This window comes from Nelusetta ayraudi, unplaced genomic scaffold, assembly GCF_046127955.1.
Source record: "Nelusetta ayraudi isolate G7.1 ecotype Tasmania unplaced genomic scaffold, CSIRO-AGI_Nayr_v1 ptg000094l, whole genome shotgun sequence".
In the NCBI taxonomy this organism is placed as follows: Eukaryota; Metazoa; Chordata; class Actinopteri; order Tetraodontiformes; family Monacanthidae; genus Nelusetta; species Nelusetta ayraudi.
The window spans coordinates 706,671-724,580 of NW_027466144.1; the positions used below are offsets into that span (position 1 = coordinate 706,671).

Sequence of the window (17,910 nt, forward strand, 5' to 3'; positions counted from 1 at the left end):
GTTATCACAGTCTGCCAAACAAAATAATAATGATGATTCCAAACAAGGCAGAAAACTGTATTTGTCAGCTAAGGGAAATGCTAATGTGTATGTGGGATGCTGATTTCTCCAATGCAATGTGATTATAACGTATTAAAAATCCTATCTGTCATCATGGCCTTTCACTCCAGCTTGAACACAGACAAATTTGCTGATAATGGAAATCTAATCCAAAGGAGTTATTGGATACATTTGGAATAACATTGGTAGAGAAAAAAACTATTACTTTCAAACTTTACCTTAGGATATGTTTTCCCCGAGCACAGAGAGCGCGGGTTCTTATCTAAAACCTCTGAGGTTAAGCTCACTGTCTCTCTCTGCCCGTATCGCTCACTGTGCCTCCGCCTGCTCCTTCTTTTTTTGCCGGCAAGATGTCATATCACACTTGGTGAGCCAGAAGGAATCATGGGGAAGACAGGCGTGACGGAGGGTGACAGAGCCGAGCGGCAAGTCAGACCTCCAAGATTTCAGCCAGCGTTCCGCGGCACCAGAGGCTGTTGACTTTCCTGTGCTGGAAATACAAATTCAAGACAGGACAAGAAAAAAATATCCATCCATGCTTGTATACAAAATAATTTTAAGCAAATTCCTAAACATGCTGAAAACTTAAGGTGAGCTGCGTGGTCTCTACTGTTGTTTGAACGGGGTAACACAAACCTATCATGTCTGTGAGAGAAATTGCATGATCACATGACAGCCGATCATGGGGTTGTGCAGGAATGTCGGAAATGTGAACAGACGTGTTTTAACGAGGAGGTTGATCAAAAACGGGATGTAATAATAAGCTTTGAAGAAACTGCCTGCTATGTTTTCCCCTCTGCTTCAGTAGCTTGTTTCTGTTAGGGTATTCTCAATTTTGCCTTGGACTTTTCTTGCAGGCACGTGGAACGAAGAACAGGTGTTCTCTCCCCGCTTCGGGCTATTCACATGGGCAGGCAGAGGAGGAGTGGCACAGAGCTTAATTAAATTAAAGCCTGGGGGATTTGGTTTTTTGATGGCAGCAGGAAAGTAAATGTTACATTTTAAGTAACAGCCTAAAACTGCTGTATAGAACAGAGACACTTTCTCCCCCTTTCTCCTATAGGAATAAGAACAGAGAATAAGAGACAATTTCCAGCGACGCCATCGCCTGTTAGTTGGTCCCAATGACGTCAAGTCTGCAAAGGCATCAATGTGTGTCTCTCTCTTTCTACAACATCATCTTCAGAGGCCTGTTTGGAGCAGAGACATTTGGTATAAAGGGTTGTTTTCACCCTGAAGCCACTCCATTAGAGGATGCAGACGTCGTGAAATAGAGCATGAGGTTACATCATTGGAGGTATTGCTCTGTAAGTCCCTGTGGCGCTTGGCATCGAGGGGGAGGACAATCAGCCTTCTAGTAGAGTTCCCAACATGTTTGCGCTAGTTGGTAGAGAGCGACTGAGTAACACAGATGACACCCCTCCTGGAGATTCTAGGTCTCCCTCACTTCATCCAGATTTTTATCATGGTTTTGCCTCAACAGTGAAATGCCGTTGAGAAGCTCCCCTCTTGTTGGAAGCAATGTTATACCTTTTAGCTTTTTACCCCGTGTTGTCGTCTCACTAGTCTGACATTACAGTTTCATCCACAACTAATGATTTGCACCATTTAATATTGCATGCTGGGGAAAGTGACTCACTGAGTTTACATTTTTAATTCAGAAATGAGTGTGATTTTTCCATTATGTTGCTGAGTCATTTCCGGGTAATGCATAGTTTTTAAAAAATCAAATCAACTAAATATCTCCAACCTCCAGATGTATCAATTAGCCTAAGCTTTTCACTTTATTGTTTGGAGACCAGTGCAAAGGAGCCAGCCTCATATCCAGCACAGTCGGCCCTCCCTGCAGAGGTCAACCTCTGGCAGTCATCTGTCAGTCTGAGCCCGGCCAAGTCCTTAGAGAAGATCCTCGTATCTTATTTCACACAAGCCCATCCCAGGGTCATTGATTTCTCATTCTCTGAGTGTAAAATAGATTTTCTTTCCTTTATCCCAGTGAGAACCTCCTGACAGACAGTCGCCAGGAACCTGATGGAGGCATTTGTTAAACGCAGCCTGTCTCAGGACGCTTTGCTTTCAACTGGGAAAGATAAACATGCTTCGTATGGTGGCAGACGGGATGGAAGTCAGAGCCACGTTTAAACTAGCACTTGTTTATAGGCTCTCTCAAAAACACTTTTTTAGCTTCCCGCTAAAATTGATGCTTTTCTTTTTCCCTAATAGCTGATAAAACAAGGCGGCCTCAGAATGACTGAACACACACCTGGCTGGGCATACAAAAAGGGCTGATTTCCAAAACCAGCTTCTGGATCTCATTGCGAACTCGCCGTGTTCTCTCTTCGCTTTATCTTTACCTCAGTCTTTCACTGTGAGACATCCTTTTCCATTATAGCCCAGGTTTAAAACGAGGAGATGGAAGCAGTGTGGTACATGCAATTATCCCTACTCACTGAGCCATAGGCCACTTGGAGCACCAGCTGGCTCTTCTTCCCTTCACCACACCGCACCACACTACACATACACACACACAAAGCACACCACCCCTCCAACCTTCAGATGCTTACCCGCCTACTCCTCACATTTACCTGCCAAGCAATCTTGATTAATGAGACCAGCGCTGACAGCAAGCTGCAGAGACAGAGAAATGGGGGAAAAAAAACAACACAGAAATAGTTCGGGGAACCTCCAGTAACGACGGCATGTGCAGCATTCATGCATGCAAAGAAGCATTATGTCATCTTTTCAGTGCCGAGCTCTATCATGTCCCCGGAGAATGCCTTCCATTCTGTTTCCCTCGCAAAAGCCAGAGCACTGGATAAACATTGCAATGTCATGTAGTCCCTGGTACTAAAGGAAATTTTAGCTTGAAAACTATGAAAAGAAATGGGCTACAGTCTAAATGTAAATTGATTCCTTAAGAACTTTGTATGATAATTTTTGCACAAATTCTGGGTACAATCAGGGAATGTTTGTGTGGTGCTGTCTGTCTCCTTTTAGGTACATGGTGGGTGGATTCAATCAGTGCAGCTGAGTGAAAGGGTCCAGTCTCACTAGACGGTCATGAGGGGTTGTCATTCACACTACATTTGTGCCATATCAGTTATTTGCCATCTGTTCAGCTGTGTTTATCACTCTTTGACTCAAACCTACCTGCCATCCATGTGTGTCTCTGCCTCTAATCCATCATGACAATCTGGCGTTTTCCTGTTGAGAGGGCATTTTTTCCCCCCTGTTAAACCTTATGATTACATATGAGTCCATTCAGAGGGCAGAGACTTTATTAACCAAAACATGAACCTTCATTCAGCTCGACTTAGATTCCACTTAAAGCTTCTATTGCAATACGAGATCACCGACTGATATTTTATGGGAGAACAAATTTATACAGTTCAAAAAATGTGCTTCTCGCACAGTCTGATACGTCTCTGTTTAGTTGACCTCATCGATCAGACGCTCACTCACATTGCATCCTTAATTGGAGAGTCGGGATCCGTTGGGGCCATCTGGTGGAAACAACTGACTATAAAATCCTGCTTAATATTAACAATACAAACAAAGTTGCCCTGAATTGAGTCAGCATGTTGCTTCAAGCATTACTTGTCTTGATTATGAGGATTATATTCAGAAAACAATCTGCTTACAAATAGCTTTTCTCTCACATGCAAAATTCCTACATCACTTTCAAAAAGGATTCTTCTATCATCCCTTCTACTGCCTCCACCAGAACGCTGTACTCTGGCTGACAAACAGCATGGCTTGCCACGCTCCTCTCCGACAGGCACGCCATAATGTCTCTGTGCATCACTGGTCCGGTCGCCACTGATCCAAGTGCCTTTAGCTGCTCGACCGGGTCCTCTGGAACGTTTTGGATCTGTAAGGCCTTGAACACAGCGGGAGCAAATTTCCCGTAGTGAGCGGTGGAACAAATCACCACGGGGCACGAGTTGTCGTGCAGTCTGTCCGCCACCACCTTCGCCACGGCGGTGTGTGTGTCCATGATGTAGCCCGTCTGTGTGTGCACGCTCTGGATGGCGGCCAAGCAATCGTCCTCGGAGCACCAGCCGGCCGTCACTTTCTGCTGTATCAGGCCGAGGAGAGGCCCCGAAACTTGAAAGTGACGCTGTGCGTCCAGGCGTGTGAACAGCCCCTTGACGAGACGGCTCTCGCCACCAGAGACGTGGTAGATAAACCGCTCCAGGTTGGAGGACTTGAGAATGTCTATCGCTGGGGAGAGGGAGGGAACCAGGGGTCGACCACGGAGGTCATACTCACCCGTCCTGATAAAGTCAGCAATAATGTGGTTGTGGTTGGATGCACAGAGAATCTTCCTGATCGGGATGCCCATCTCCTTGGCGTACACGGCCGACATGGCGTTGCCAAAGTTGCCGGTGGGGATGCAGACGTCTATGGCGTCCCCAAAGTCAATGACGCCATCTCTGCATAGATCCAGATAGGCAGAGGAATGGTATATAACCTGCAACAGGACACAAACCTGTGTTAAAACAGTGCAAGTGCTTGCATCACATTTACTTCAATGACAACACATATCTGCCCAGACTGAGAGGACAGTGAGGAGATCACCTGAGGTAGCAGACGTGCCCAGTTGATGGAGTTTGCCGTGCTGAGGACGGTGCCATACTCTACAGCAAGGTGCCCAGTCAGGCCGGACTCTCCAAACATCCTCTTGATGCTTCTTTGGCAGAAGTCAAAGTCCGACAGAATGCTCACAGCTCGGCTGTTTCCTTCTCTGAAGCTCGTCATCTGGATCTTCTGGATGTCGCTGACACCGTCCTCTGGGAAAAACACCAGCACCCCAATCCTGTGTCGGTCGGCGCCACTGAGCCTGCTGAAGCCGCTGAGTACAGCGCTCCCAGTGTCCCCTGAGGTGGCGACCAGAACAAGGTAGTTGCACATCGGCGGGAGGCAGTGGGCAAAGAGCTGAGGCATGAGCTGCATTGCAAAGTCCTTGAACGAGGCAGTGGGGCCGTGAAAAAGTTCCTGGATGTACTGGTTATGGGTGAGGGGTTTCACAGGGGCCACCGCCTTGTTGGAGAAGTTCGGCCCGTACGCTTTATAAACCATCGCTCTGAGATCCAAAGCAGAGACGTCTAATGGGTGGATGCACTTTTCGAGTAAAACTAACGCTCGCTCTGGATATGACATTTCAGTCAGTCTCACCCATTCTGGAGGGCTCAGGACGGGAAGGCCATTTTGGGGAACATACAGGCCTCCATCTTTGGCCAGGCCTTCAACGACCACATCAGAGAAGTTTGCAGACTCTTCGCCGTCGCCCCTGGTCGACACGTAGGTTTCACTAGAGTGATTCTGATATCTCTGCAAGGCCAGCAGTACCTTCTCTGCCATCTCCTCCGCCGTGGCCCCTCTTCCGCACAACACACGTACATCGAGCCATTTCTCATAGAACTGCTTCCTGTACTTAAGAATGTCCCTCATGGACACCCCAGCCTCCTGGCCCACGATCCTGTCCACCTTCATCCTGGTCAGTCTCTGGACGATGTCTTCGTCATCCACATCCAGGTAGACCACCACCCCAGAGTCCCTGACGTGCTGCATGGCAGCGGTGTGCAGGGGGTTTGAACCTGTCAGAGAAATGACACAAGCTGAGGCGGAGAAGCGACACAAAGCCTGACCTTCCTCTTCCAGGAAACGCTGTCCCCCCACTGATGTTAATTTTGCAGCGACAGGCATCCCCCACGCTGTCTCCAAGACGTCGTCATCGACGTCCACTGCGCACAGTCCGAGCCGGTGCGCCACAATTTTCCCAACAGTGGTCTTCCCTGCTCCAGGAGAACCCATGAGAAGGATGTTCTGGTCGCCCAGCGTGAAGGCTTTGGTGGAAAACCATGGTTTGGCAGCAGAAAATGGCCTTAGGTGGACGCCAGAAAGCCTCGCTGCAGTCTGACATGCTCCCAGCAAAGCCATGGAGGCACAGCTGTCTGCTTGAACACAGTCAAGAGTTGGGAAATTAGCCGTTCGAACTTTTCCAGCACTCTATTTCGACTTTGTTTCTTTTAAATTGCTTATTTCACATTTTAAAAATAAATTGCCATGCCAACGTGTGATTAAATACTCACATATGACGTTGTTATTTATCGTAAATGAACTATGACCATGAACGTCTAAGCTAGCGTGGTTCGCTAACAACAACACATGGCTAATGACGCAAAAAGTATACAACTACGGTGTGCTCAGAGGGACACACTTGTTCCACGACCGTCAGTTCGTGCTCTGTGACTTCGACATTGCGGTCTTAAACGTGTGTTTTATACGATGAAGTGTTAAAACAAACACCTGCAGCGATTTAGTAAATGCAAACAAATACAGCTTGATAGTAGTGCAACACTGATTGTTTAATGGATAATGCCTTTCGGGAATTGAAGCAGCCACACTCTTCTCCGGGGTTGCCTGGTAACCAGCCGGAAGCGTGTAGTCCAAACATTAGTTCCACGAAAACTTTCTGTACAGGTACCTCGAAGCTATTATTTTAACTTGTAGGCTAAATTCAACTTATCGAATATGTCTGATGCCGTTGTATATCCGCCGGAGAGCGTCTACAACTTGCTTCCACAAGAAGAGCTCATGAATGAAGAGGAAACACGGTAACTGCACTCCGAGTGTTCAGTGGATATGTACATATACATGTCTTCATATACAGTTGCATTTATCTGCATCGCACCAAATATGCAATCAGACAAGAAAAAAAGAAGAACGAAAGAAAATGTACATAGATAGATAGATAGATAGATAGATAGATAGATAGATAGATAGATGGAAATTCCAACACAGCACTGGCATCAGCACAACATTGTGCATTGTGGGCCAATCTTAAAGAATGTCTTTAATCTGTGATCAAAGCCAGATGAAAACAATGTTATAAATGTGTGCCTCTTCTCAAAAGCTAAACTGTGCAGTTTTTCTACAATATAACTGTTTCCTGCCCATAGTTGCAAGTGAAATTCCCCTTCTTTTGAAAACCAAAGATAGACACACAGTTATCTGGTTTCAAACTTCCACAAACTCAGTGCAATAGTGTCTCATTAAGTCATTTATTTTATGTCCTGTCCATACAACTAAAGTGCCAAGTGACAGGTGATAAGATCACAAAAGCAACACATCGAACTATACCGTGTTCCCGCCTCAAATTCAATTTGAACAACACATTAACACGTTTTGATTCATGACCTATTGAAGTGGGGGAAGGATTTGAGAGAGAGAAAGGCCAGTAGTGACACTGCATGTTGATGAGTTCAGGACCTTGCATTTGTTTGCAAGAATTGGAGTGCTCTCTTTTCAACAGTCTCTTAACCATGTAAGATGTATTATTACTACTGTGGCTGATTGCATGAAAACAATTTTTGTATTTTTTCTCATACTGCTAAATGATTTGAAATCAAAATGTCTTTTCTACTGTGCCACATCAAGGTATATGTCCAAGTACAGGCCAAAAGTCGTCCTGGAAACAAAGTCGAACAAGCAAGCAATGAGGACCATGGGGCCGGCGAAAGTAGAGCTGCCATCACCAGACAATTACCTAAAGAAGCGTTCCAAAGAGCCTAAACTCCCCGACAGTAAGTTTGTCTGCAGACAAATGGTGAGCAGTACAGGTTCATGGTTTAATTGCTGTCAAACTCTTATCTATTCCAGGAAATGAGCTTTCCACGAAAGTGAGCCGCACTTGCTCTGACAGGAAGCCGCCCGTCCCTGAGAAGACAGCTCCTCCACTGATGGGCATTGTTACCAAGAGGAACTTCATCAAGACAGTCACAACTGAGCCCATGAAGCCACAGCCTGCCAGTGTGAACTCCATCAAGGGAGACAAGCAGCTTCTTGAGAATTCAGGGCTTGTTCCCAAGTACTCCAAAAAGAAGGTAATTTTTTCTTCCTTAAGGTGTTTGTACACGTGAAAAAAAAAAATTCAAAAAAGTAATTCTGCCTATTTTGACGTGGTAAGAAGTAAACATTTCCTCTTGCTTTTTGCAGCATTTTGGAAAACTCCCCAAATACTTGCAGAAGCGCATTGAAGATGAGCAGAAAGCTCTCGAAGAATACAACAACTTCCTGAAAGAACAGAGAGAGCAGACAGCCATGACACACGTGTCTATTGAGAAGCGAAAATCTGTCCTGAAGGTAAGCAAACACACTGAGCAGGAAGTCATTCTGCAGTGGAACCTTTGAGAAACATGCAGACCAGACATCGACATCAGCCAGTCTCCCTCTTTGCTTTGACCGTCCAGGGTCTGAGGAGAACGTGGGACCAGCTGCACCGCGAGTACCAGGCTCTCCCGCTCATCCTCGACACCATGTCGCAGAAGGCCCGCAAGGAGCACCTGGAGTCAAAAATGATGCTGCTGGAGAATGACATAAGTCTCATTGAGAGGTTCAAGAACATCTACTTACCCAACTAGCAGGGATTTTTTTTGGAATGTGGTGCTGAGATGTGCTGAATATGTAAATTGTATGTCCAATGCTGTGCACACTTGTACAGAAAACAATTCCTCTATGTTGATGCTTTTTGGGGGGGACGATTTGTCACAAAGCCAATCAAATAAGAAATAATCTCTGAAGTTCAGCTACATGCAAACTACATGGAAATATATACCTCAAAATCAATAGCATTGCTGTTTGGCTTTATTTCTGTGTTTCAATTTCAATTTGTTTTCAATTTAGCATTCAGGTTATAGCATTTAATTTTTTCCTTTTTGTCTCTGCTTTTCAGATGGCTTTTCTGCTCTTGATAATTAGTTCATCGTTATTAGGTATTAATAAAAAAAACATTTGAACAAAACTAATCATCCTCAGTGTTTTTCATTCTCGACTGGTGGCCTACAATGCTGCCGCATGCCAGCAAAGCATCACATGAAGCTGATTATCCCCATAAATGCACCGTGACTTGAACAAAACTCCTTTTTACCCAAATGAGTTAGGCATGATCGCAGCACATGTGGTCGTCTCTGGACATCGTCTGCTTTAGAATTTGTTTTTCTTCATTTTCTGAATGTTTGCAGGGGGAAAGACAGGCAACAAGTCAGTAAGTGAAGCTCTGATTCTGCAGCACACGTATATTTTTTAAGAAGCGTTTGCCAGTCTGAGTTATAGATAGAGAACCTTTATTAAGATATTCAATGAACTTTACATGCGCTTTTCCACCAAAGGTCACCGATACCTTTCTTCTCAACCGAATATCCACGTCTGTGAGGAGATGGAGGATGCAATGAGGAAAACAGGAATTGTGGTACGTGGCATTTTTCAACTATATCACGCTAATCCTGTGGCAAATGCTAAAAACTATTGTGAAACTTCCAGCTTTTTAATTATTTCTTTCAAAAGCATGTCTCGATTGTATGTGTTCTTAACATTTTTACAGGACATATAACTCATAGATGACTTGTAATGAATTATTAGTGGGTTTATATCTGAAGACAAGTTGATGTTATCTTTATTTTTACTCTTACAATTTATGAGTCGGTTTTAAAAAGAAATGTAACAAAATATGATAAAGTGAAACTACCTCCATCGCAGCAAAACTCAGATAGTTGCATCTAATTTCTTCTTTTATTATTATTAATGTTGCAACAGTGTTTATGTGTATGATTGTCTGATTTAACCTTTTTTTCTGTCCTAGATAAAAGATGAGTGGCTAGGACACAGCCTGGATCTTTTCACTTACCCTGAGCACTACCAAGAAGACATAGAAAGTGTTTACATCCCGCATGGGGTCATTATGAACAGGTAAAGATATACATATATTTAAATCAATGCACGTAACTCTCCCTCCTCCCTTCATTAGTCTGGTAGGAATGCGTTTGAATCCAGTGATATTTGCAGGGTGGAACGTTTGGCGCATTACATCATGGACGACTTCCAGGAGAGCAACATCATGGTGCTGTGTGTCTTGAAGGGAGGATACAAGTTCTGTGCAGACCTGGTGGAATTCATCAAGGTGCTCGGACGAAACTCTGGAAAGTACCTGGAAACCCGCGTTGAGTTCATTCGTCTGAAGAGCTATCAAGTAGGTAGCCACGCCAACACATACATATGGTTTGATTTAACACATGTGAAAAGAGTGGAGCTAATGGGGGGGAAAAGAGCAATCTGTGAAAACAGTCTAAATAGGTATATTTGTTTCTTGTGAAATCCTTATATTCACTTATCAACCATTTGCACACAACAATAGCACATTTTCTACGGATTGTCTCACATAGTTTATGACCATCAGTGCAAAAACAAAAAAAATGGGCCAAAAAGAGCCACCCAAAAACCATGTTTAAAGTTTACCTTACTTCCATTTAACCACTAGATGTCAGTGTTGTTTATGTTACACCCACAGGACGCTCAACTGGAACTAGAGGTCAAGTCATGGTAATAGCAGCCTACTAATCAATGCTGCAGCAACAGAAGCAGCTTTTGGCTTCACTTATTGCAGGACTTCTTACTGCAATAAGGAAAATAAAATTAAAAGCATTCTGGCCACAATGCATGTCAACTTCAATGTGTTTCAGAGTGGGATGGGTGAGAGTTGTGCTGTTATCACAGGCCAAACTGACTGGCATTCATATTGACAAATACTTTATCTGTGTCATTTTGCCTTGTGTTTGTCCTGGTTGGGTTAAATGACTCTGGAATTTCTTTTTAACTCCCAGAGGGGATGCATAAAAGAGAGAAAGGAAAAACACTGTAGCTGTATTTGACGTTCCCCTAAAATCAATACGTTACATAACGTTGCTGCTTTTGACTGTGTGTGCGTGTGAGAGAGAAGAGGCAGAGAAAGAGAGAGTGAGAGAGAGAGAGAATAAATCTCCCAGGTCATGATGAAGTCATATGACCCGCCCCTGGGGCAGCCTTTTGTTGATGTCACTTACCCCGTTGATGCATCTGACTGGCTCTATCTTGCAAGCTGTGACTCTGCGAGCCGTTGTGCGGAACAGAAAATGTTTCTTTTGCCAACATTTACGATAACACATATTTGTTGCTTCTGTTGTTATTTTCCTCTCCCCAGAATGACCAATCAACAGAGGAGCTGCACATCATAGGAAGTCGGGATCTGTCATTTCTGCGTGGAAAGGTGCTTTTGAATTAGTTTGTTTACTTGTTTTTTGGCATTACTCTTATTAAAATGTGACTTGCATCTGCATCAGCACATCACCTCTGAGTTCTCAGAAATGTCTGCAGCCTGTCCATACCCACAGCGACCCAGACATCCTTTGCCTTCAGTCATGCTCTGTAGAAAAGTTAGCGGTTTGACCCGAATACACTTTCGTCCGCTCACATCTGTGCCAAAGACTAATTCAGACAGGGAGATGTCAGGATTGCTGTGGGGACGGTGTTTTATGTCGGTAAATAGGTCAGTGGGAGTGAGAGCAGGCAGGCAGGCAGGCAGGCAGACCGACCACCACCTTGCACAGGAAGCATAAATCAGTTACCTGTTGCTAAAGTTAATATTCTCGCCGCATTCCATTTACCTCACATTTGTCAGACCCGTGGCCCACGGCCCAAATCTGGCCCAATACATTTTTATAATGTGTATTTATACCCCCCCCAAAAAAAAATCCCTGACATTTTAAAAGCTGGTGCAAAAGGAAGGAAAATTGTACAAAAACTTTATATATAGTTGATGAAATGACTTATCTCAATAATTTGTCTTGTAATAGACTTGAAATGTTTCTTGGATTAATGTGGATTTTCAAATATCATCAAGATTTCTGTCAACAACTGTGCACTTTCAATGATGACTAATGTTTTCTCTCTTTCTTCCATGTTACCAAGAGTGTGCTCATCGTCGAGGTGAGTTTGAGGTGTGAATGATCTCACCGAAACTCATTCTGAATGTTTATTGTCTAAATATGTTAGGAATAAAACATAATACTCTCAACTTCTTGAATTCTTCAGATTGTTATGCATGCTTTTGCATATGTTGAATATAGCGTGCACGTGTAGTTTTAAGCTCTCCAACTCTGCAGTTGGTGCAATCAATCTTAATCTTCTCTCAAACGTCCCTCCACTCTTGATCCCGTGCTTTGCTCTTCCCTTTTCCCTCAGGCCATCGTTGACACAGGAAAGACCATGAAGGCCCTTCTGAAGCACGTGGAGGCCTATGAGCCCAAGATGGTCAAGGTTGCAGGGTGAGCCAACCTGTCTTTCACAGCCTGTCTTTTACTCATTTGAAAGCTTTTCAGAGTACAATAATAATAGGAAAGACAATTTATGATATTGTCACAGCAGGTCTTGGTTGTCTAATTTACTGGGAGCATTTTGTCTCATGTTCTTTGCTTGCGTGTTCCAGTCTGTTGGTGAAGAGGTCTCCCAACACAGATGAGAGTCTCACAGACTGTGAGTACTGTGCATTCCTTTTTTTCTCATGGTGTGGACAGCCCAGTCAAACCTCCAGGATGTAAACACATCTAAGATAAGCAACCTTTTGGGGGGGAATGAAATGAGACTTGACTGTAAGGTCCCAGTTCAGCACAAACACAGGCCAAAGTCCATTAAAATAAATCAAAGGCCAGACAAACTAATAACAAATGTTTTTGCTCTGACAGATGTTGGCTTTGTCATCCCAAACCGCTTTGTTGTCGGCTATGCCCTGGACTACAATGAATACTTCCGTGACCTGAACGTAAGTCTGCCGACCCTCTGTAGGGCCGAGAGAGGGAGAGGTGACAGAGAAACAAAGAGGGGTTAGCAGGTGTAGAGGTGAAGTACAAAAGTACAAACCAAACACTATGTTTTGTGCAGTAACTTTTCCACAAGAGAAATTCCAAAACTAAGGCTACTCAAAACCAAACACACTTCTCCTTCGAATTTTTAGTGTTGTGTGAATCTCATGATGGGTTGTTGTTTTTTTTGGCCAGCCAATGTGAAGCTGCTTTTCAAAAAAAACAAAAAAGCAAATCTTTACTCTACCTTTTACTCATCCTTTTCTCTGAAGTTGACGTTAACTTGCTTGAATGCAGATGCTTTTTGTTGTTTTTTTTTTTAAATCCCTGCACGCAAAGACCTCAAGTTTACCTCTGACTCATGTGTAACACTAAGCCTTGGCCAACTCCCTTCTCCCACTGCATTGCGTGTCTCGATGCGTGTGTCTGCTGCACTGTGTGTACTTTACAACCGTCTCTGCCGCCTGTTTTTTTGGGAGGGTTCACTATGAGATTTTGAAAGTGGGCTGACCTCTGGAATGTAATGGTCAGGAACTCATTATCTGGCAGAGTTAAAACTTCCCCTCTTATCTCTGCTTATCGTGCCGAGACAAAATATATGAGTTGAAGCTCTCAGTCACTCAAAGGTTAGACTAACCAGTGCGCTACATGTCTTTGTAGATTGTGCTCCATGCTTCAACTTAATTACTAGCGTCTTTATATAAATATATATGTATATATATATATATATATTTTTTTTTCCCCTTGTCGTACCAATGGCAGTTTGCGGCTTCTAGAACATGCTGCAGGCTGAGACTGAAGCACGACGGCAACATGAAAGCTCACTTTCCCGTCTCTTTCAGCACATCTGTGTCATCAGCAAGACTGGAAAGATGAAGTACAAGATCTGAGGGGAACTGAGAGAATTCCAGCCATGCTTTGGTTAAAAGTTCATCATCGTTTTATTAATTTTGTACGTCAGCTCTACAAAATGAGAGGCTGACCGCGACTGATATGCTTGTGATACACACTGCCTTTTTTTGTATCTTGTGATGCACATGAGGGAAATAAAATGCTAAACTGGGAAGAAGAAGAAGAACTGAGGAGAAGACGGTGGAAAATGGGGAACACTTATGAGAACTGGCTTCAGTTTTGTTTTGTTTTTTGGGGTCAGTGACGTCGTGAGTGAATGTGAATGATTTTGCCGTCACTGTAAGTTGACCAGCAGAACAGAGGACACTTCACTCGCTGTTGCCAAAGGTCTCCAATGATTCTATGCACAGCCAATAAGCAGTTATTTTTCAACGTCTGAGCACTTCACACGCTTTGTTCTGAAAAGCCTCCAAATACTCTCAGGTTTCACAACCGTGGTGGTAGAAGATATGTTCAGTGATATGTTGAGAGAAATCTGGTGTTCATTTTATCCTTCTGTCTCTAACTTGTCCCTGACCCCAAACATGGAGAGGCAAGATGGAAGAAGCGCAACCAATTACACATTTTTTCTCTCTTTTTTTGCTTTGCTGCTATTTTTTTTTTTTTTTTACTTCAGTCACAAAGACCAGCTTTGTGCCTCCAAATGCAACCCTTGTATGCTCCCCTATCATAAAACACCAACACTGGGCACCGCTGGTTAACCAATACTGGAGGTAATGACCGCCCTCCGCGCTGCCATGCAATCCCAGAGGACTTTGTCTTTCTCCTCCATGCAGGTTTCGTTGAAAGGACGATGGGAGAGAAAAAAAGCCTTGTTGCTTTCACATGCCGCTGCTTTGTCGAGCTCTTGTCAGTGGGGTGGAGAGTGAGGCAGAGTGTAGGAAGTAGGCTAAGGGAAAATTGCCCGATTCAAAAGGAACAAAGTGGGAATTGTACGTTTTCACATGCATTTGACACATGAACTCTGTGGTTAGACGCAGATTCGGTTACGCAGACGAGGCAACAACAGGTGCTTCTATTTTTTTTCTTTATTTTTTGGGGGGACGTGCTGAGAAAGTTGTCCCTTTCTTTGCACAAACTCCACTCTGAGAAACACTGCCGTCACCATGCCACTCTGGGATCAGAACTCTGCTCTCAATTTAATTTTCCAAAACAAAGCTGCATATTTCCCCTGTTAACCAGACCAAAAACACAGCATTAAACTTTCAAATCTTTGCAAATCACGCTGCCCATATTCGCTAGACAGACAGCTTCACTGACGCATCAAGGTACACAAATAGAAAGAACATCCTCTCTCCAGTGTTCATTGTGTTCCAATTTGGGACTGGCCAGCCAGAGGGCTTGATAGATTGAACGCTACTGGCTTTATCCAGGTATCAAACCCAGGGCTAGATCTACTTATACAACCTGGAGTGGAGAGTGATCCTGATCCTCTTAAACTCTCATCTACTGTATTTTCTTTTTTAAAGAGGGGGAAAGGGACGACCCCAATATATATATATATATATATATATATTCATTTTTTGTGAGAGCTGATTAATGCTTGCTTGAGATATTGTTGCAATGGACAGTGAGCCCGCAGTGTCCTTTTCAATTTATCCTAATTCTGACACTGCTGGCCTTGAATTTGTCCTATGTACCAAACATATCAAAGCATTTATTTCAGTAAATGCATTATTGCAGCTTACTGAGTCATGAAGGTCGCACAGGTGCTCTGAAGAAAATGCAGAGGAAATAGTCGGCAGTGGTGTGGTACAATGTGTGGTAGCTTGCATGTAGAATTTGAATGCACAAAAGAAAACTATCAGAACAGAAGAAGTTGTTGGATTCGGTGGGGAAGCAGCAATTTTCCTTATATTTATACGTATTTTATACTCAATGTTTTCTGCTTGTTCTGTTGTTACTGTGCGTTAATATCTGAAATGGTATTAGCTAAACACACTTGCTCTTATCACCTCATGCTTGTCACTTTAAGTGTGCTATTGTCCGCATGTGGATGCACCCGCTCTTTAGAGTTTAGACAATAACTCCAGTTGGAAACCAGGGAAACCTCGCCACACTATAGGTCAAAAGAATCCTATTGTCCCGTCTTCTATTGTGTTGCCGGAGTGGCCTGCAAACAGAACATTGAGGGCCTTTGTCTTTGAGTAGATCAGCTGTACACTTTTTTTGGAGGTTTTTTTTTTTTTTTCTATCAAGCTCCATGGGGTCCCATGTGACAGAAGTGCCCTACATGTCACCATTAGAGATGAGGACACTGTGGTTACAGTTTAAATGGATAAACTGACAAATATGTCCCTTATTCAAAATTTGACACAAGAAGTGCAGTAATTACAGCATGATATAGCATGCATTAGAGTGACATAAATACTTCTCTAAAAATAAAAATAAAAACACAGGAAGTGAAACTCTTAATGGGAAGTGAAATATAATAACTTAAGAATATGAGTGAATACTTCCATTCTTAAGAAATATACCATGTTTACAACTATGTTGCACAAGCACAGAATAGATTACTTGCTTAATGTTTCTTTGCACTAGCATTCTACTTTTGGTGGACTGTATAAAAGCGCATGTTTTTCTGTCTAAAGACAACCAGTACCAGTTAGGGTACACACACACACACACACACACACACACACACACACACACACACACACACACACACACTCATGAATATATGAGCATGAGCTTATTATTATGTAAATTGGATTTGCCTCTGTGTGTGGTGGATAAAGGAATATCTAACTGTTACCTACAGCTACCTCTGCATAACTGGAAACAAGTTTAGTGTCCCAAGCTGCACTCAAGTGCAGTGTATTTCCCGACATATATTTATTTATTTATTTTTACTTTTTTTTTTTGCTGCATAAATAATGGCGAATTTCATAAAGGACTCTGTCAGCGCGGACCAGCTGCCTTTCTTTATTGGAATTGTTATGTAACAACACCTCCAATTGGCCCGCTTCAAAATTCCAAATTTAAACTGCGTACTGGATTGGAGGACGAGGCGGGAGTGGGCAGGCGCAGGGGCGGAGCCTCGGCCGGGGGACGGGGAGCCTCGCCAATCTACATACAGATTGTAGCGCGGAGCGCCAGGATGACCAAGGAGTACATAATACTTTTTTCTTTTTTTGGTCTCCGCCTGGACTGCTCCGGCTTCGAACCCGAGCCCCTCGGAACTCCGCCACCTCAAACACCCCCTGGGAATGAATGAACACCGGACGGTATTTGTTGACCACCGCGCGCTCCTGGCGAAGAGATGCGAACCGAAGGGCGTTCACCGTCTTTTTTCCAGTGCGTTTTCCCTAACAGGTAGCGAGCCTCGGCGGCCGGAGCACACTGGATAGCCCGCTTTCTAATCTCCTGACAGCCGTTTTGAACGCGTCCTCCGGGACGGACCGGAGGCGATAAACGGCCACCGTACGCCACCGAACTCCACGCAACTGGACTATCGAATTGTTCTTAAGGTCTTTTATTTGGAGCAGTTTTATTCTGTGTTTGGAAAATTTCTTCACCCCACCGTCCCTCCCTCCCTCCGAACTAACAGGTAGGTTTCTTTATTGTTGCTATTGCTGTTTTTGTTGCGATGCAGCCTCGAGCTCAGTGAGCAACAACCTGCCGCGCGCCTGCTGTTTAGCTAACGCGTTTCTTCATCAGCCAAAGATAAGCGGCAGCGTGGCCACGTCTTCTATTTTTCCACCTGCTTCTCGCGGGGGCTTTAATATTACACTGTTACGTGGCCGTGTCATGATATGAGGCGGAAAATACAACCGTGTGGTCCGTTCGTTTGTTGTTCGTGACAGGCAGCTCGCGTCGTTTCCCAGCGCAGTCCTTGATGTGTTTGCTCGACAGGGACTGGCGTGGCATTGCTCTCTCTTCCCCTCACTTGAAATGCCCTTCACGTCTCGTGTTTTTTTTTTTTTTTTTCCCCCTTGTGTGTGCAGGATATATATTACGTATTAAGGAGGTAGCGGTATGTAGGTGTGTTGTGAATGACATTAGCCGCCATTGCTCTTGTTGTTAATGTTATACTCTTTGATCTCTCTTTGGACTTTTCTCAAATGTAATATCTGAGTTCTACTGCTTCCCAGGTGACATTGGGCAGCGTGTGTTCTTGGGAAGAATGCTTTTGAAGTCTGTTGCACATCATAGTTGTGACTCTTCTTGACCCACACAGAAGTCCCTGACAAATCGGAAAGGTCTCTTTTATGCTTTCTAAGGGGGATTATTATGCACGTGCCTCTCCACTAACTTGTGCACT

At 43.9% G+C, this 17,910-nt stretch overlaps 3 protein-coding genes across 6 annotated transcripts; 2 read left to right on the top strand and 1 right to left on the bottom strand.

Moving 5' to 3' along the window:
• Positions 1–3,320: 3,320 nt before the first annotated feature.
• thnsl1 (threonine synthase like 1) lies at positions 3,321–6,292 on the bottom strand. Its single transcript, XM_076047563.1, has 3 exons — positions 6,156–6,292; positions 4,642–6,017; positions 3,321–4,534 (listed from the first exon to the last, which is right to left on the bottom strand). The coding sequence occupies exons 2-3, from the start codon at positions 6,001–6,003 to the stop codon at positions 3,731–3,733; spliced, it is 2,166 nt and encodes a 721-aa protein (XP_075903678.1). The 5' UTR covers positions 6,004–6,017; positions 6,156–6,292; the 3' UTR covers positions 3,321–3,730.
• A 160-nt stretch (positions 6,293–6,452) lies between these two features.
• On the top strand, positions 6,453–8,883 carry enkur (enkurin, TRPC channel interacting protein). 3 transcript variants are annotated; one of them, XM_076047567.1, is made up of 6 exons: positions 6,453–6,680; positions 7,504–7,649; positions 7,726–7,949; positions 8,062–8,208; positions 8,316–8,458; positions 8,798–8,883. In XM_076047567.1, the coding sequence occupies exons 1-6, from the start codon at positions 6,598–6,600 to the stop codon at positions 8,814–8,816; spliced, it is 762 nt and encodes a 253-aa protein (XP_075903682.1). In that variant the 5' UTR covers positions 6,453–6,597; the 3' UTR covers positions 8,817–8,883. The 3 variants fall into 3 exon arrangements, with proteins under 3 accessions (XP_075903682.1, XP_075903679.1, XP_075903681.1); XM_076047564.1 differs by lacking the exon at positions 8,798–8,883 and having other exon boundaries at positions 8,316–8,791; XM_076047566.1 differs by lacking the exons at positions 6,453–6,680; positions 8,798–8,883 and adding an exon at positions 7,314–7,390 and having other exon boundaries at positions 8,316–8,791.
• Positions 8,884–8,995: 112 nt separating this feature from the next.
• On the top strand, positions 8,996–14,224 carry prtfdc1a (phosphoribosyl transferase domain containing 1a). Of its 2 annotated transcripts, none has more exons than XM_076047568.1 (10): positions 8,996–9,109; positions 9,234–9,313; positions 9,704–9,810; positions 9,895–10,090; positions 11,078–11,143; positions 11,845–11,862; positions 12,118–12,200; positions 12,362–12,408; positions 12,618–12,694; positions 13,577–14,224. In XM_076047568.1, exons 2-10 carry the CDS (start codon positions 9,281–9,283, stop codon positions 13,622–13,624), a joined length of 675 nt encoding a protein of 224 aa, XP_075903683.1. In that variant the 5' UTR covers positions 8,996–9,109; positions 9,234–9,280; the 3' UTR covers positions 13,625–14,224. The 2 variants fall into 2 exon arrangements, with proteins under 2 accessions (XP_075903683.1, XP_075903684.1); XM_076047569.1 differs by having other exon boundaries at positions 9,907–10,090.
• The last annotated feature ends 3,686 nt before the right edge of the window (positions 14,225–17,910 follow it).